Here is a 19341-nt window from a genome sequence, read left to right as displayed (position 1 = left end):
CGTGAGGGGCTCAGACGCGGCTGACACTGCCCCATCGAGGGCTGGTGGGTGGTGTCTCTGGGTGGGACTTCTCTGCAGGCATCAAAGCACTGGATCCCAAGGTGGCTGTATGTGAACTTGCCTCCTTCCCCCCTTGGCACTCGCTGTCCCTTGCCTCCTACATGCTGCACACTCAGGTTCCTGTGCCTGCCAGAGGCCCCAGCCCAGGAGGATGTTGCAAGGCCGACCTGCTCTCTGCAGCCTGTGGGCGTTGTTTTCCCTTAGTGTGTGTTTTTTTTTTTTTTTTTTTTTTTTCGACAGAGTTTCCATCTTGTCACCCAGGCTGGAGTGCAATGGCACCATCTCGGCTCACTGCAACGTCTGCCTCCCAGGTTCAAGTGATTCTCCTGCCTCAGCCTCCTAAAGTACCTGGGATTACAGGCACCTGCCACCACGCTCAGCTCATTTTTTTGTATTTTTAGTTGAGACGGGGTTTCACCATGTTGGCCAGGCTGGTCTTGAACTCCTGACCTCAGGTGATCCATCCACCTCGGCCTCCCAAAGTGCTGGGATTACAGGCGTGAGCCACTGCGCCCGGCCTTTTTTTTTTTTCTTTTAAGACAAGGTAGGCCGGGCGCGGTGGCTCAAGCCTGTAATCCCAGCACTTTGGGAGGCCGAGACGGGCGGATCACGAGGTCAGGAGATCAAGACCATCCTGGCTAACCCCGTGAAACCCCGTCTCTACTAAAAAATACAAAAAACTAGTCGGGCGAGGTGGCGGGCGCCTGTAGTCCCAGCTACTCGGGAGGCTGAGGCAGGAGAATGGCATAAAACTGGGAGGCGGAGCTTGCAGTGAGCTGAGATCCGGCCACTGCACTCCAGCCTGGGTGACAGAGCGAGACTCCGTCTCAAAAAAAAAAAAAAAAAAAAAAAAGACAGGGTCTTCCCGTCACCCAGGCTGGAGTGCAGTGGCATAATCACGGCTCACTGCAACCTCCATCTCCTGGGCTCAAGTGATCCTCCCACCTCAGCCTTCCAAGTAGCTGGGACTACAAGCACGCGCCACCATGCCCGGCTAATTTTTGTCTCTTTTTTTGATAGATACGGGGTTTTGCCGTGTTGCTCAGGCTGGTTTTGAACTGGGCTCAAGCAATCCACACCTGCCTCGGCCTTCCAAAGTGCTAGGATTAGAGGCATGAGCCACTGTGGCCAGCCTCCCTTAGTTTTTTGAAGCTGGGTTGCAACACAGTGACTAAAAAACAAAAACAAGCCAGACGTGATGGCTTACGCCTATAAATTCCAGCACTTTGAGAGGCTAAGGCAGGAGAATCACTTGACACTAGGAGTTCAAGACCAGCTTGGGCAACATAGCAAGACCCCCATCTCTACAAAAAAAATAATCATTTTAAAATTAGCCAGGCGTGGTGGCACACACCTGTAATCCCAGCTACTCAGGAGCCTGAGACAGGAGAATCGCTTGAACCCAGGAGTCCAAGGCAGCGGTGAGCCAAGATCGCACCACTGCAGTCCAGCCTGGGTTACAGAGCGACACCCTGTCTCAAAAAAAAGAAAACCAGCCAGCCTTCCCACTGCACACTTGATGCCACCACTTGAGGAAAGGCCTGACAGCAGCACACGTCAGCAGGAAGGGCCCCTAGACCAAGAATGGCAGTGCTCTGAGGTCTGGGGACCCCTCCGGGGCCAGGAGCCTTTCCAGCTCTCGACTCTGAGGCTCCACAGGGCCCAGAAGATAAGCACAACAGGGTTGCCAGAGCCTCCTGTGCAGAAAAGGCCATGGGAAATGGTGCCCACCGCCCATACCCCGGGCCAGGGTGGGGGACTCTGCCATGGTCCGCTGGGAATCACCCACAGCTTCCGGATCCGTGGTTCCAGGCATCAAAGATGATGCCTGGGCGGCCTGATGCACCAGCACATGTCAGGCAATCTCAGGATACACAGGAGCTTCCCCTCTGAGCCCACATGTGCATGTGTGTGCTTTTTTGTTTTGTTTGTTTTTGAGACGGAATCTTGCTCCATCACCCAGGCTGGAGTGCGGTGGTGTGATCTCGGCTCGCTGCAGCCTCAACCTCCTGGGTCTAAGCCATCCTCCCAGATAGCTGGGACCACAGGTGCATGCCACCCTGACTGGCTATAATTTTCATTTTTTTAATTCTGTTTCTGAGACCAAGTCTCACTCTGTTGCCCAGGCTGGAATGCAATGGCACGATCTCAGCTCATTGCAACCTCCGCCTCCCACGTTCAAGTGATTCTCCTGCTTCAGCCTCCCAAGTAGGTGGGATTACAGGCACCTGCCACCATGCCTGGCTAATTTTTGTACTTTTTAGTAGAGACGGGGTTTCACCATGTTGGCCAGGCTGGTCTTGAACTCCTGACCTCAGGTGATCCACCTGCCTCAGCCTCCCAAAGTGCTGGGATTACAGGCATGAGCCACCACACTCAGTCTTATATTTTTTTTAGAGATAGGGTCTTGTTATGTTGCCCAGGCTGGTCTCGAACTCCTTGGCTCAAGTGATTCTCCTGCCTCGGCCTCTCAAAGCCCTAGGTTTACTGGTATGAGCCACTGTGCCCAGGCTGGTGTGTGCTTTTATTTAAATTGTTCCAGCCGGGCGCAGTGGCTCACTTCACACCTGTAATGCCAGCACTTTGGGAGGCCGAGGCGGGTGGATCACGAGGTCAGGAGATCGAGACCATCCTGGCTAACACGGTGAAATCTTGTTTCTACTAAAAATACAAAAAAATTAGCCAGGTGTGGTGGCGGGCACCCGTAGTCCCAGCTGCTTGGGAGGCTGAGGCAGGAAAATGGCATGAACCCGGGAGGCGGAGCTTGCAGTGAGCCGAGATTGTGCCACTGCACTCCAGCCTGGGCAACAGAACGAGACTCCATCTCAAAAAAAAAAAAAAAATTTGTTCCGTAGTTCTATTTGGTTTGTTTCGTTTAATTAAATCTCAAATTTACAAGAGTCCAGACTGGCTGGACAGCCCAGCAGGGACACGTAGAGTTTTGCACATTGATGTCTCAACAGCACAGGGTTCCATGGGGGCTTCGTGAGAGAATCAGAATCCACGTAAGTTCTTGAAGGTCTGTCTCTCGGCCTAAGATAAGCGGAAAAGGTTGCCTTGGAAGCGTGGGGTAGAGGTAGGAACAGCTGGCTCTCTGGCCAAGACCTTTGGCTTTTTCACGGAAGCAAAAACCAAACCACAGGAAACGTGCTCCGAGTCTGGGGTCAGGATTTCCTATCAGTGAGTGCGGCAGGCCAGGGAGAGGCGAAAGGGAGTGGAGAGGACTGTGGCAAAAGGGAGAGGGGCAGCCCGTACACAGCTTCACCAGGGGTCAGTGCAGGCTCGGATGGCCCCGACTGGCGAGTTTGCAAGAGAAACTCCAAATCTGGACGGGTGTGTGTGATCTTGGTTTTTAAATGCTGGCACGTTTCAAGTGTCTCCAATACTGGATGGAGCTGGCTAGACCTACCTTCTCACCAAGTAAGGCCCACAGGCCCCTGCGGCAACCTCTGCCCTCTACAGACGAGGTTCTGCAAAACAGTCATGGGACCTCGTTTCCCCTCCCCCGCAGGCACCCAAAATAACCTTCCTGACCTGCAGCACCATTTTGCAACCTTTGAGAACCCATGCCCCCTGCTGACAAACAAAAATGGCAAATAGGCTCCGCCACAGCACGCCTCCACGCCCCGAGCTAATAATCGTGGCATCTCTGGGTAGTACCAGAGCCAAGATGACGGCCGAGCTTTGCTTTCTTGGGTCTGTCTTATAAAAGCAACATGGTTGGCTGGTTGGTTGCTGATTCTCCAAACATGAAATCACGATATTACAAACGTGCACACTTTGTGAGGCTGAGGGAGGTAGATCGCTTGAGCCCAGGAGTTTGAGACCATCCTGGCAACATGGTGAGACCTTGTGTCTATAAAAAATACAAAGATTAGCCAGGTGTGGTGGTGCACGCCTGTAGTCCCAGCCGAGGATCACTTGAGCCTGGGAGGACGAGGCTGCAGTGAGCCGAGATTGCACCACTGCACTCCAGCCTGGGCGACACAGCGAGACCTTGTCTCAAAACAATAAATAAAATGTGCATACATCTCAGGTGGTTTCCCCTACCCCTGGGTGGGGGGGCACGCTCCGTCCCCTCCCACGTGACAGTCCCTGGATTGGAGCTGTTCTCCTCCCGACCCAGGGCAGAGGTCTCCAGTGTCATGGAGGCATCCTGGCTGAACGTGCCAGCGTTCACTGGAGCCTTCTTGAGTGGGGGCTTCCAGGACCAAGTCCTATGGACTGACGGGCTTCAGGCACATTTGTTCTCATTCAGTTCTCTGGACCACAAGTCTGAGATGAAGGTGTGGCCAGGGCTAGGTCCCTCCAAGGCTGAGGGGAATCTGCCCCGGGCCTCTCCCAGCTCCTGGTGGTGGCTGGCATCCTTGGCCTTCCTTGCATGCATGTCTGTGTCCAAATCCTTTTTTTTTTTTGAAGACAGGGACCCACCCTCACTCAAGCTGGAGTGCAGTGGCATGATCATTGGTCACTGCGGCCTCTAATTCCTGGGCTCAAGTGATCATCCTTCCTTAGTCTCTCAAGTAGCTGGGACTATAGATGCTCACCACCACAATAATTTTTTTTTTTTTTTTTTGAGACTAATCTCACTTTTTCACCAAGCTGGAGTGCAGTGGTGCAATCTTGGCTCACTGCAACCTCTGCCTTCCAGGTTCAAGCGATTCTCCTGCCTCAGCCTCCCCAGTAGCTGGGACCACAGGCGCCCACCACCATGCCTGGCTAATTTTTGTATTTCTAGTAGAGACGGTTTCACCATGTTGGCCAGGATGGTCTCAATCTCTTGACCTTGTGATCTGCCCGCCTCAGCCTCCCAAAGTGCTGGGAGCCACCACCCTCGGCCCACCACAATAATTTTATTTTATTTTATTTTATTTTTTTTTTTTTTGGGAGGGGGGACGGAGTCTCACTCTGTCACCCAGACTGGAGTGCAGTGGCGCAATCTTGGCTCACTGCAAGCTCCGCCTCCTGGGTTCACGCCATTCTCCTGCCTCAGCCTCCCGAGTGGCTGGGACTACAGGCGCCTGCCACCACGCCCGGCTAATTTTTTGTATTTTTAGTAGAGACGGGGTTTCACCGTGTTAGCCAGGGTGGTTTTGATCTCCTGACCTCGTGATCCGCCTGCCTCAGCCTCCCAAAGTGCTGGGATTACAGGTGTGAGCCACTGCACCCGGCCTTTTTTTTTTTTTTTTTTTTTGTAGATACGGGAGTCTCAGCATCTTGCCCAGGCTGGTCTTGAACTCCTGAGCTCAAGCAATCCTCCTGCCTCAGCCTCCCAAAGTGCTGAGATTACAAGAGTGAGCCATTGCACCTGGCCCCAATTCCCCCGCCTTTTGTTTTTTTTTTTTTTTTTTGAGATGGAGTCTTTCCCTATCACCCAGGCTGGAATGCAGTGGCACGATCTTGGCTCACTACAAGCGCCACCTCCTGGTTCAAGCAATATTCCTGCCTCAGCCTCCCGAGTAGCTGGAACTGCAGGCACCCACCACTACACCTGGCTAATTTTTTGTATTTTTAGTAGAGACGGGGTTTCACCGTGTTAGCCAGGATGGTCTTGATCTCCTGACCTCATGATCCGCCACCTCGGCCTCCCAAAGTACTGGGATTATAGGCGTGAGTCACGGAGCCCTGCCCCGAGCCCACTTTTTTTAAGGACTCCAGTCCTTGAATTGAGGCCCACCCTACTCCAAGATGACATCCTCTGAACTAATCCCATTTGTAATGATCCTATTTCCAAATCAGATCATCTTCTGGTTCTGGGGGTTAGGACATGAATTTATGGATGGGGCGGGGGGGGGGGTGCTGCGATTTGCCCCCTAACACTCCCCTTCCCCCAGTTCACCATGTGAACCCCTAGTCCTTGTGTGCGGGGATAAAAATCCCAGGTGACGTCACCAAGTGGGAAGCAGCAGCTTTTGACTTTTACATCAAGCGACCCGGGGTCCTCATGGCCCAGGAAGTACAAACAAGGGTGGAAGGTGGTCCCCAGAGAAGGGCCCCAAATTCCTCTCCCCATTGGGCGGGGGCCAGGAGAAGAGGTGACATCCGTGTCTGAAACAGCTGCTACAGATGGCTCAGCGTCCTCTCAAAGGGGCCAGGTCACCCACGTGTCTGGGGGAGTTCGACCGGAGTCCGATTGGGAGAAAAGAGGTGGAAAAAACCCACAAAGCCCACCGCGCCCAGCAGAAGAGCCCCAGAAGGCGCGAGGGGCGCGGTCGGGCGGCCCCGGGGCTCAGAGGCTGCCCTCGTCCAGCATCCGGCCCAGGCCCTCGCAGATCCTGCGCAGGTGGGAGCGGTAGGGCTCGGCGGGGCCGTAGAGCGCGGCCAGGAAGTCGCAGTCGGCCAGGTGGCCGAACACGTGGTTGATGCGGCCGTGGGACTTGGCGGTCAGGTGGGGGCCCACGGCCTGGTGCAGCAGGTCGCGGCACTCGAGCAGCCCGGCGGCCAGCACGCGCCGGTCGAAGGTGAAGTCCACCTGCTGGAAGCTGACGGCCGTCATGGCCAGGCAGCGCGCCCGGTGGCGGAAGCGCCGCAGCAGCGCCAGCTCCTCCCCGCCCAGCTGGTCCCCGCGCAGCAGCAGCCCCAGCTTCAGGGCCACCTTCACCAGGTTCTTGAGCATCTTCTGGGCCTCCTTGCGGCTGCGCGTGAACTCCCTGGTGGCGCGGTACAGCTCGTCCAGCACCTCGCTGCTGGTGTCATCCACCAGCACGGCCACCACTGCCTTAGATGCCATCTTACTCAGGAGCTTCTTCTGCGCCTGCAGAGCCAGACTCTTGGTGCTGAAGGTGTCCATGGCCTGCGGGGGACAGGGACCAGCCATCAGTTTCGCACGCTGGGGCACTCACAGAAGAGGTGACACCACCACAGACCCCAGAGGGCCTGACAGAATGTTTCTTTAAAAAGTGTCATGCTGGGCCGGGCGCGGTGGCTCAAGCCTGTAATCCCAGCACTTTGGGAGGCCGAGACGGGCGGATCACGAGGTCAGGAGATCGAGACCATCCTGGCTAACACAGTGAAACCCCGTCTCTACTAAAAAATACAAAAAACTAGCCGGGCGAGGGGGCGGGTGCCTGTAGTCCCAGCTACTCGGGAGGCTGAGGCAGGAGAATGGCGTAGACCCGGGAGGCAGAGCTTGCAGTGAGCTGAGATCCGGCCACTGCACTCCAGCCTGGGGGACAGAGCGAGACTCCGTCTCCAAAAAAAAAAAAAAAAAAAAAAAGTGTCATGCTGGATGCAGTGGCTCACGCCTGTAATCGTGAAAATTTGGGAGGCCGAGGCCAGCGGATCGCCTGAGGTCAGGAGTTCGAGACCAGCCTGGCCAGCATGGTGAAACCCTGTCTCTACTAAAAATACAAAAATTAGCCAGGCTTGGTGGTGGGCGCCCATAATCCCAGCTACTTGGGAGGCTGAGGCAGGAGAATCTCTTGAACCCCGGAGGCGGAGGTTGCAGTGAGCTGAGTCCATGCCACCGCACTGCAGCCTGTAATTCAAGCCTGTGGTCCCAGTGCTTTGGGAGGTTGAGGCAGGTGAATTGAGGCCAGGAGTTTGAGACCAGGCTGGGCAACATAGCAAGACCCTATCTCTACAAAACAAAATCAAAAATTTTATTTTTTATTTATTATTATTTGATTATTATTACAAACAAACAGAGAAGGCCCTTCTGAAACCCACTATCTGTAGGGCCTGACACCAGCCCTCAAACCTACCATATCCTTGCTATGAGCTGAGAAGAGGCTCAAGGTGATCATTACAGGGGGTTCCGTTCCATACCCCTAGGTCCAGCTCAACGCTCCCCACCCTCACCCCACAGCTCCGTGAGATGGGGTTCCAAATAAGCCACAGACTCCAGGCTGCTCAGGGTGGAGGAGCCCCGTTACTATGGCAGTGCCTTCAGCCCCACTGCCCCCACAGGGTTTATTTTTATTTATTTTTGAGACGGAGTCTCGCTCTGTCGCCCAGGCTGGAGTGCAGTGGTGCGATCTCAGCTCATTGCAAGCTCCGCCTCCCGGGCTCACGCCATTCTCTTGCCTCAGCCTCCTTAGTAGCTGGGACTACAGGCATGCACCACCATGCCCGGCTAATTTTTTGTATTTTTAGTGGAGACAGGGTTTCACTGTGTTAGCCAGGATGGTCTCAGTCTCCTGACCTCGTGATCCGCCCGCCTCGGCCTCCCAAAGTGCTGAGATTACAGGCGGGAGCCACCGCGCCCAGCCTCCACAGGGTTTATCACAGGCATGCCTAAGGCCTTCGACTCCAAGTGAGCCAGGGGGTGATGTGTTCACAGGCAGACATTTGTGGGGTTTCTGGGAAGGCATGGCTCTGATGATTCCTCCAACAGGGAAACACTGACTTGGACAGCCCCCGTCCAGGCTGGGACAGGGGAGGTGGCCAAAGTGAGAGGCTGGCCAGCTCTTGAGGTACAAGAGCCAGCAGAGCCACCCCCCTGTCCCTGTCTGCTCCTTTTCTCTGTCCACTCTGCCCTGTAGCCTGCCCAATTTCCCCGGCCCTGGAGCTTCCCCCTCCACCCACCTCCTTCCTGCAGCTCCGGAATTCTTCCTAAATCTCAGAGTGGGGCATAGCCCCTACCTGCTGAGAACCAGCTGACAGCTCCCCGAAGCTCCCAGGACCAAGCCCCGCACCTCACTTGGAGCCCTGACTCTTCCCTGTGGACCCCAATACCCTAAGACCCTGTCTCCTCCCTGGTGAACTCCTATACATCCCCCAAAGCCCTGGCCCCTAAGCCCCTGCCTCTTCCCAGGTGAACTCCTTCCTATACATCCCCAAAGCCCTGGTCCCGAAGCACCTGCCTCTTCCCTGGTAAACTCCTATACGTCCCCATCACTTTGGCCCCCAAGTCTCTGCCTCCTCTGAGATGTAGGTGTCCCAGGCATCCCCACTGCTCTTCTGCTCCCCGGCTCTGCACCCCCATTGGTCTGCCTCACCCCAGGCTGCAGGGGAGGTCATGGGCCCGATTCCTTATCCACAGCATCCCTGAAGACTCCAGAAACATCTGCTGAATGAAGAGGGGAGTGTGAAAGAACTGGGGGAGGGGGGAGGGGCTGAGACCCACCCCCGGTCTCCCTCACTGCCCCAGGCCCTGCTCAGCCTCCACTCCCACCCCAGTGCCAGGCTGCCAGTCTCGGAATGCCATGTGGGTACCCACCTACCCCAGGAGCCCCCACAAAGCTGGTCTTTGTGTGAGTTCAGACTCCGGGAGAAGTTCCAAACCCTCGGCCGCCCTCTGAGGTCAGGGCAGGCACGGGAATTACTGGATGGGCCGCCCCTGCCCTCCGACCTCAGTCACCAGACCCTGGCTCTGCGCAGGCCTGGGCCAGAAAAGGGGTGCTGTTGACTCAGCACCACGTGGCAGGCCCTGAGTCAATGACATATGCCCACTTCATCACCCCCACCGTGTACTAGGCAGGTTGCTTGTTTTGCAGAAGAGACCACAAAGGCTCAGAGAGGCTGAGCCACTTCCCCAAGGCCGCACGGCAATACAGTGACCACTGGCTCCCAACGCCCTTGAACCCCAACTCCCTCTGCCTTCCCCATCTAACACCCTCAACTGGCCCTGAGTCTTAGAGGGCAACCCTGATATTTAGGGCCTGCTCCCAGCTCTGGCCTCTGCAGCAAGCAACTTAACGGGTCTCAGTTTCCCCATCTGAAATATGGGGAAGATCAGAATTAACTCTGTCCTGGGGCAGAAGCTTGTGACCAAACCCCCAATCTCCACTAAGCTGTGAGCTTCCTCTGAAGAGGCTGCAACCAGTGCCTGGAATTCTGCCCTTCCGTGCCTCTTAGCTGTGTGAATTTGCAAACCTAGTTCTATCTCAGTGAGATTCCCTGTGCGAAAAAAAAAAAAAAAGCTGGCCGGGCACGGTGGCTCACGCCTGTAATCCCAGCACTTTCGGAGGCCGAGGCGGGCAGATCACGAGGTCAGGAGATCCAGAACATCCTAGCTAACACAGTGAAACCCGATCTCTACTAAAAACAAAAAATTAGCCGGGCGTGGTGGCTAATAGTCCCAGCTACTTGGGAGGCTGAGGCAGGAGAATTGCTTTGAACCCGGGAGGCGGAGGTTGCAGTGAGCCGAGACTGCACCACTGCACTCAAGCCTGGGCGACAGAGCGAGACTCCATCTCAAAAAAAAAAAAAAAAAAAGCCACACATGGCTGGGCACGGTGGCTCACGCCTGTAATCCCAGCACTTTGAGAGGCCGAGGCAGGTGGATCACTTGAGGTCAGGAGTTTGAGACCAGCCTGGGCAACATGGTGAAACCTCATCTCTACTAAAACTACAAAAATTAGCCGGGCATGGTGTGGTGGGCTCCTGTAGTCCCAGCTACTTGAGGGACTGAGACTGAAGAATCGCTTGAACCCAGGAGGCATAGGTTTCAGTCAGCTGAAATCATTCCACTGGACTCCAAGCCTGGGCAATGAGAGCGAAACTGTATCGCAAAAAAAAAAAAAAAAAAGTGTCTGCAGATTTCAAGAGCAAATTCCCGAACCCCTGGGTCCCGTCTCCCCAATTCATAGATGAACAAACCGAGGGGACTCAAAGAGGAAAAGGCCTTTCTCTGCATCTGGGGATGAGGTCCCTGGACCCCATCGGCCCTGGAGCCCACATCTTTCTGCCCATCTCAGGAGCTGCGTGACCCCAGGCAGGGCTGTGCCCCTCTCTGGGCCTTGACTTTCCCATCTACGAGTCGTGAGGCTGGAGAAGTTGATTCTGGAGGGGAGTCAGGCCTGTTTACAGCTTCAGGAAGGGCCTGGGCTCCCAAGAGCAACCCCCACCCCCTACAAGGCTAACAGGAAGAGGGACGGGGGTAAGCAGCTGTAGCCTCCCTTCCTGACCCCACACTCCGAAGACCATCGGGGCAGCCCCGGTCCTGCTGACACCTGGCGCGGCCCAGCTGCCTGGCCTTCCCCTTCCTCCTCCCTGACCCATTGTTCTGCCAGAAACGCTCCCATCCAGGCAGCCAGACAGGAGGATGACTGCTCTCCCAGGGGAACAGCCGAGGACCAAAATAAACCTGGGTCTTCCTTCCTGCAGGAGGCGGTGTAGCGGCCTCATCAGCCCTTACAGGGCAGGGGCCTTCCCAGGGACTGCCTGGGGCCTAGGGGCATCACCCTCCAAATGCCAGGGCACCCCGTCATCACAAGCACACACAGCCCGCTACAGCTTCTGGGATTCGGGTGTTAACACCCATTCAGTGGCTTGACAAGCATTTATGGAGCGCCAACTGTCCTGGGGCAGAAGCTCGTGGCCAAACCCCAATGTCCTGAACCAGTGACATGTGCCTATTTGTCATTCTCACCTGGTACTGGCCAGGTGGCCTGTTTTGCAGAAGAGACCACAAAGTCACTGGGGATACAGCAGCGCGACTGCCCTCCAGCCTGGGTGACAGAGTGAGACTCCGTCCCAAAAAAAAAAAAAAAGCTTCCAAATGTCTAAATTGGCCCTCTAAGAAATACCGTTGGCCGGATGCGGTGGGTCACACCTGTAATCCGAGCACTTTGGGAGGCTGAGGCGGGTGAATCACCTGAGGTCAGGAATTCGAGACTAGCCTGGCCAACATGGTGAAACCCTGTCTCTACTAAAAGTACTAAAATTAGTCTGGGCGCGGTGGCTCATGCCTGTAATCCCAGCACTTTGGGAGGCTGAGGCGGACGGATCACAAGGTCAGGAGATCGAGACCATCCTGGAGAACACAGTGAAACCCCATCTCTACTAAAAATACAAAAAATTAGCCGGGCGTGGTGGCGGGCGCCTGTAGTCCCAGCTACTCGGGAGGCTGAGGCAGGAGAATGGCGTGAACCTGGGAGGCGGAGGTGTAAGAGAGTCGAGACTGCGCCACTGCACTCCAGCCTGGGTGACAAGAGTGAGACTCCGTCTCAAAAAAAAAACAAAACACTGTGTTCCCCTGCTGGAAGGAGGAGGTGCCAGTAACCAATAAATAGAAACCAACAAGTTAATTTGAGGGAGAGACAGATGGGCCACGGGGGCGGGGGATGAAGGTCAGGGTAACCAGGAGAGCCTCTCTAGGGAGGGGCTGGGCCGGTGGAGCTGGGCCTGCAATGACAGGGTCTGCGGGAAGATGCTCCAGGCAAAGGGCGCAGCCTGTGCAAAGGCTCTGGGGCAGGGCTGTGTCACGCTTGTTACAGGAACAGCCAGGAGGCTTCAGCCCTGTCCACAGCCCGTCCAGGTCCATCCACAGCACTGAGGTCTCCCTGCTGTGACCCTCGACAGATCCCATGCATGGGGATAGCTTTCCCATCTGCAAAATGGGTGACCAGGCACCAACTCCCTGGCTCCCTTGATTATTTCCCTGGTCCCTATATTCTTTTTTTTTTTTTTGGAGACGGAGTCTCACTCTGTCACCCAGGCTGCAGTGCAGTGGCACGATCTCGGCTCACTGCAAGCTCCGCCTCCCAGGCTCACGCCATTCTCCTGCCTCAGCCTCCAGAGTAGCTGGGACTACAGGCGCCCGCCACCATGCCCGGCTAATTTTTTGTATTTTTAGTAGAGACGGGGTTTCACCATTCACAGGATGGTCTCCATCTCCTGACCTTGTGATCTGCCCGCCTTGGCCTCCCGAAGTGCTGGGATAAACAGGCGTGAGCCACTGTGCCCGGCCCTTTTTTTTTTTTTTGAGACAGAGTCTCACTCTGTCGCCCAGGCTGGAGTGCAGTGGCACCATCTTGACTCACGGCAACCTTCGCCTCCCGGGTTCAAAAGATTTACCTACCTCAGCCTCCCGAGTAGCTGGGATTAGAGAAGCGCACCACCACGCCTGCTAATTTTTGGTGTTTTTTGTTTTTTTTTTTTTTTAGTAGAGATGGGCTTTGGCCATGTCGGCCAGGCTGGTCTCGAACTCCTGGCCTCAAGTGATCCGCCCGCCTCGGCCTCCCAGATTGCTAGGATTACAGGTGGGAGCCACCATGCCCAGCCTTAAGTATACGTTTATAGGCCGGGCGCGGTGGCTCAAGCCTGTAATCCCAGCACTTTGGGAGGCCGAGACGGGCGGATCACGAGGTCAGGAGATCGAGACCATCCTGGCTAACCCGGTGAAATCCCGTCTAGTCCCAGCTACTCGGGAGGCTGAGGCAGGAGAATGGCGTGAACCCGGGAGGCGGAGCTTGCAGTGAGCTGAGATCCGGCCACTGCACTCCAGCCTGGGCGACAGAGCGAGACTCCGTCTGAAAAAAAAAAAAAAAAAAAGTATACGTTTATATTCTCCCACATTAAGTAATGGCTGTGTTTAACAACCAGATAGCAAAATTCCTGAAAACACAGGAGGTGGCTCTGGTGAGCTGGCTGCAATTATGTGACAAGTCCCTGCCATCCCCACCCCTGTCCCATTAATTCTTCATGCCCCTCACAGAGAGTGTCAATAATTGATGGGTCTGCTCAGCAGGGCCAGCCCAGCCACTCCATCTGTCTTGTCACAGCCCCGGCTGTGCTCCGGGGGCTCAGGGGGGCCTCAGGCCTCTTCCCACTGAGGCCAGTGATCCCAGGCCTCACCCCACCAACTCCCAGGGTCCCACTGCACCAAGCCCTTTAAGACCCATGACTCACAGGCTGGGCGCGGTGGCTCACGCCTGGAATCCCAGCACTTTGGGGGGCGAGGTGGGTGGATCACCTCAGGTCGGGAGTTCAAGACCAGCCTGGCCAACATGGTGAAAACCCCATCTCTACTAAAAATACAAAAATTAGCCGAGTGTGTGTGTGTGTGGCACACACCCGTAATCTCAGCTACACGGGAGGCTGTGTCACGTGGAGGGTGCGATTCTCTGGGGGGCAGAGGTTGCAGTGAGCTCCACTTCACTCCAGCCTGAGAAACAGAGTGAGACTCTGTCTCAAACAGAACAAAACAAAAAAAAATCCATGACTCAGGCCTTGCAAGCCGGTGTCCATTTTATTTTTATTTATTCTTTTTTTTTTTTTTTTTTTTAAGAAAAGGTTTTACTCTTTTGCCCAGGCTGGAGTGCAGTGGTACCATTATAGCTCACTATAGCCTCGACCTCCTGGGCTCAAGTGATCCTCCCACCTCAGCCTCCTGAGTAGCTGGGACTACAGGTATGTGCCACCACGCCTGGTTCATTTTTTTTTTTTTTTTTCTGTAGAGATGGCGTCTTGCTATGTTGCCCAGGCTAGTCTCGAACTCCTGGGCTCAAGTGATCCTCCTGCCTCGGCCTCCCAAAGTGCTGGGATTGCAGGTGTGAGCTGCCACACCTGGCCAGTGTCCATTTCATTTTATTTTTGTTTTGTTTTTTTGAGACGGGGTTTCGCTCTTATTGCCCAGGCTGGAGTGCAATGGCGCAATCTCAGCTCACTGCAACCTCTGCCTCCTGGGTTCAAACTCCTGCCTCAGCCTCCCAAGTAGCTGGGATTACAGGCATGCACCACCACGCCCGGCTAATTTTGTATTTTTAGTAGAGACAGGGTTTCTCCATGTTGGTCAGGCTGGTCTCGAATTCCTGACTTCAGGTGATCCGCCCACCTTAGCCTCCCAAAGTGCTGGGATTACAGGCATGAGCCACCATGACCAGCCAATTTTATTTTTATTTATTTATTTTTTGAGACGGAATCTCGCTCTGTTGCTCAGGTTGGAGTGCAATGTCACGATCTCAGCCCACTGCAACCTCCACCTCCCGGGTTCAAGCAATTCTCCTGCCTCAGCCTCCCAAATAGCTGGGATTATAGGCACCTGCCACCACACCTGGCTAATTTTTGTACTTTTAGTAGAGACAGGTTTTGCCATGTTGGCCAGGCTGGTCTCAAACTCCTGAGCTCAAGCGATCCTCCTGCCTCAGCCTCCCAAAATGCTGGGATTACAGGCGTGAGCCGCCACACTTGGCCAGTGTCCATTTTAGTTATGGCAAAAGAAAGAGGGGAATCTGTCGGCCCAAGTTGGGGGTGACATCAGTTGTTCTCAAACTGGGTTCCCCAGAACCCTCAGGACCACCGCACGGATGGGCAGGGTCCAGCTGCCTGCTGGGTTGTGGCGAAGAGCCTGAACACTTTCCACTGTGGCCAGATTTCCACTGGAGAAAGGGTTCGAGGGCCAAACATGAATATCAGGTACCCACAGCTCATGGCTCTGCAGAGGAGAGGACAGGCTTGCCTCAGCCCAAGCAATAGGTTCTTACACTGTAGAGAAGCCTAGGATTACCTGGCAGGAGGTGCATCCAGCCCCTAAATGTGTCCCAACGCAACCCACTTCTTCTTCTTCTTCTTCTTTTTTTTTTTTTTTTTTTTTTTTTTTTGAGACAGAGTCTCACTCTGTTGCCCAGGTGCAGCAGCGCGATCTCGGCTCACCGCAACCTCCGCCTCCTGGGTTCAGGCAATTCTCCTGCCTCAGCCTCCTGAGTAGCTGGGATTACAGGCACCCACCACTATCCCTGGCTAATTTTTGTATTTTTAGTAGAGAAGGGGTTTCACCATGTTGGTCAGGCTGGTCTCCAACTCCTGACCTCAGGTGATCAGCCTGCCTCAGCCTCCCAAAGTGCTGGGATTACAGGCATGAGCCACCATGCCTGGCCTAACGCAACCCACTTCTTACCTCCCCCACAGCCTGGTCCCCTTGTCTCCTGGCACCATCTATCCCCATGCCCCCGGTCTATCCTTCCTGTAGCAGCCAAAGGGTGCCAGTGAGTACCTGAGTCAGGTTCTATCCTTCCCCTGCCAACCACCCTCCATGGCTCCCACTTCCCTTGGGGTCAAAGTCAAGTGTTCCTGGCAACCATAAGAATCTGCACACCATGCCTTGTCCCCTCCCTGCCCTCTCCTCTACCCTCTCTCCTCCTCCTCACTGCTCCAGCCCCATGGGCCTCCTTGCTGCTCATCCATCATGCCAGGCGGCATCCTGCCCCAGGACCTTTACACAACCTATGCCCTCTGCCTGAGCTGCTCTTCCCCCAGGTCTCTACATGGCTGTTTCTTTCTTGTCATCCAGGTCTGGGTTTACATGGCCCCTCCTCAGGAGGCCCTCCCAGATCCCCCGTCTATTTTATTTATTTTATGTGTATATATTTTTTTAATTTTTTGAGACGGAGTCTCACACTCTGTCAACCCAGGCTGGAGTACAGTGGTGTGATCTTGGCTCACTGCAACCTCTGCCTCCCGGGTTTAAGCGTTTCTCCTGCCTCAGCCTCCTGAGTAGCTGGGATTACAAGCACCCACCACCACACCCAGCTCATTTTTGTATTTTTAGTAGAGACAGGGTTTTGCCCTGTTGGCCAGGCTGGTCTCGAATTCCTCACCTCAGGTGATCCACCCGCCTCGGCCTCCCAGAGTGCTGGGATTATAGGCGTGAGCCACGGCGTCCAGCCAATTCTCTTCTTTTTCTTTAAGACAGGGTCTCACTCCTGTCACCCAGGCTGGAGCGCAGTGGTGTGATCTCGGCTCACTGCAGCCTCAACCTCCCTGGGCTCAGGTGATCCTCCCACCTCAGCCTCCAGAGTGGCTGGGACTACAGGCCCGTGCCACCACACCTGGCTAATTTTTTCTTTTTCTTTGTTTTAAGTAGAGACAGGGTTTCACCATGTTGCCCAGGCTGGGAAATTCTCTAGATGGACCTGCAAGGTTTTGGTTATGGCGAAACTGAGTCAGAGAGGGTCAGGAGCTTATAAAGCAGTGATGTGGCAGAATCAGAATTTGAACCCAGCCTTTAACCTAGCGCGATCCTTTCCCCATCCTAGTCCACAGCACATTTGGGGTTCAAGTCTCCTCTCTCCCAGAGCTCACCCCAGAGGGGAAGGATGGAAGCCTTAGGAAGCTTCTAGAAGCACTGTGTCCTGTAATCCCCTCCTCGGGCCTTTGACAATGTCTTGCTGAATCTCCCCCACCCCTCAAAGCACCCTCCCTCCCCCCAGTTATCTCAGCCCCTTTCCACAAGAAAAAGGAGATGACCAGCCCCATTGGACAGATGGGGAAACTGAGGCCTAGAAGCTGGGAATTTACAAGATCCCAGGAACTCTGCCAGAGGTCCCTGAGTCAAAGCTCAGGCGGGTGTGATTCCAGGGAAGTTGTCTGCTGAGGGGTGTCGGGGGATGCTGGGAAGGGGCAGGCAGGCTGTGGAACCCGGCGGTTCCTCCCTCTTGCTCTGCCTCCTCGCGCCCCTCCCTGTCTGTAACCCCTGAGGCTGTACCTGGGCAAGTGTGAGTCATTTTTTAGCGCTGACGTCTCTCTGGGAGAAGTGTTTCCCCATCAATGGCTGGAGTTTTGTCCTCAAGGCACCCTTTCGTGGCCCCTTTGGACAGACAGGGACACTGAGTCCTCCGGAACCCACCATACTGAATTGTCAGGCAATCAAAGGACCCCTCGCCCACCTGGGCTGACCCCTGGAGGAACCGGGATGAGGAAACTGAGGTTCTGGGGGCACCTGACAGTTGGTCCAAGGCCACACAGAGGGAGGGGCACACGGCGGGGCCTCAGACCTGCACCCGTCTGCAGAGCCGCTTCCTTTAGGGACCCCCTGGTACCCCACGATTAGAGCAGGATTCAAGTCCCCTCCAGCCCATAGTCCCCCCAGGGGTCTAAGCACTCACCTGCCACCTGTGTCCCAGGCTGCTCCAGCCTCTGGCCAGTTCCCAATTCACCCAGGTGTTTGTGTGGCTGGAGACAGCCCTTTGTTCACCGTTTCCATAGGTACAGCGTCCCTGAACGGCCCCTCCTCTGCCCCTCCCAGCCCTTGCCTATGCAGGTCCTGGGCCGGCCCATACAGGGAGCTTGTTATGTTTCAAAGTTGGCGCCCTCGGACCTGCCGTGGTGGCAGAGGGCATAGCCTATGCAAAGGCCCTGAGGCAGGACCTCGCCTGGGGTGCTGGAGGAACAGGAAGAGGCCAGTGCTACTGGGGCAGAGCCACAGCGAGGGTCAGGGGGGTTACAAGCAGGGCCTGTATTCCTGCACCTGATCCCCCAGCAGTCGTAATTCGGGGAGTTACGACCCACTCCTGTTTTACAGATGAGGAAACAGGCTCAGCAGAATTGAAAAACTGGTTCAAGGTACCATGCGGGTGGCAGAGTTCAAATCTAGATTTGCCCAAGCTCCGCCACGACTGGGCTGACCCCGCTGGGACCTCCCGAGGCGTTCACCGGCCCCAGCTGAGCTGGGACTGGCTCAGGAAAGAACCTCTGGTAGCCTGTTTACACCTAGAGCTGCTCCTCCCCCAGCCCTTCCCCCCACCATAGAGAAGGTGCTGGAAAATGTGAGGATGCAGAGAAAACAGATTCTGTCCTTCCTGTGTCCCCACCTCCCTGGCCAAACATTGGAAGCATTGGCCTCTTTCTAGGCCTTAGTTTACCATCCCAGGAAATGGACCTAGTTCGACTTCACAGAAAAGTCCAGGAGGCGACAGACGTCCTTCAGATCACCTGCCAATTACCTTGGCAGCGACGGTCCCAGTTCACAGCTGGCAAAACTGAGGCCACGGCCCCACAGGCCACTTGGGAGTTCGTTAGGGGCCAGTCCGGGTGGGCCTGGGCGGGCCTAGGCCTGGCTCCCCGCCACCGATGCCTGGTTTAGCCAGAAGCTACAGTCATGCCCACCTCCGCATGGCTGGCCCAGCTGCCCACCTCCTGGAATGCCCTCGGGGTTCTGGAATCTGGCCTGAGCACCTGTGGCCCTGCAGTTAAAGGGGGCAGAGTCCACTAGATTCCACGGAGGGGTGGGGGTGCTGGTCCCAAGCAGAGCCCCACGCCAAGGGGGGCAATTGAGACTCAACCTGTCTCTCCCTAACCTATACAGCAAGAGGGACAGAGAGACAGAGGGAAACTGAGGCAGGAATGCAGACGGACAGGCGGCGGGGTGCAGAAGCATTACCGGGCGGGAGAGACAGGGCGGCCAGGTGGCCCCCGGGATGCGCTGAAATAGGGGGCGCCCCGGCACTTCTCGCTCACCTGCTCTCGGAGCAGAGTCCGTGCGTCCAACCGTCGGGGGTCAGTCCAGCCGCCTCCGTGGGCTGGGGCCGTTGCCGCGGCGGTGGGAGCAGTGCCGGAGCGGGGCGGGGGCCGGGGCGGGGCGGCAGCGCGGCCCTGCCCTCCACTTGCCTCGCCCCTCGGCAGGACACGCCCTCCACTCGCCCCGCCCGCAGGAAGGGACCGGAGAGTTGCCAGGCATGGAGGGCGGGCCGAGCGCTTCGGATTAGCCAATGACAGGGCGGGCAATGTACGAAGAGGCCAATGGGAGCAGGGCACTGCGACGGGAGGAGGGGGGGGAGGGGGCGGAGCCGGGGGGGGGGTCGGGCGGGTCGGGGGGATTCCTCCGGAATCGCGAAGGGG

At 55.8% G+C, this 19341-nt stretch overlaps 1 protein-coding gene across 2 annotated transcripts; it reads right to left on the bottom strand.

Moving 5' to 3' along the window:
* Positions 1-5759: 5759 nt before the first annotated feature.
* Positions 5760-19068, bottom strand: TNFAIP8L1 (TNF alpha induced protein 8 like 1). 2 transcript variants are annotated; one of them, XM_025365988.1, is made up of 2 exons: positions 18961-19068; positions 5760-6853 (listed from the first exon to the last, which is right to left on the bottom strand). In XM_025365988.1, the coding sequence occupies exon 2, from the start codon at positions 6848-6850 to the stop codon at positions 6290-6292; it is 561 nt and encodes a 186-aa protein (XP_025221773.1). In that variant the 5' UTR covers positions 6851-6853; positions 18961-19068; the 3' UTR covers positions 5760-6289. The 2 variants fall into 2 exon arrangements, with proteins under 2 accessions (XP_025221773.1, XP_025221774.1); XM_025365989.1 differs by having other exon boundaries at positions 18447-19046.
* Positions 19069-19341: the final 273 nt, after the last annotated feature.

This window comes from Theropithecus gelada, chromosome 19, assembly GCF_003255815.1.
Source record: "Theropithecus gelada isolate Dixy chromosome 19, Tgel_1.0, whole genome shotgun sequence".
NCBI classification, from domain to species: domain Eukaryota; kingdom Metazoa; phylum Chordata; class Mammalia; order Primates; family Cercopithecidae; genus Theropithecus; species Theropithecus gelada.
The sequence above is the reverse complement of the archived record's forward strand: the minus strand, read 5'-3'. Positions and strand labels throughout refer to the sequence as shown.

Excerpts from the sequence above, each read along its gene's own strand:
- TNFAIP8L1 (XM_025365988.1), bottom strand. The coding sequence starts at position 6,850 with ATGGACACCTTCAGCACCAAGAGTCTGGCTCTGCAGGCGCAGAAGAAG.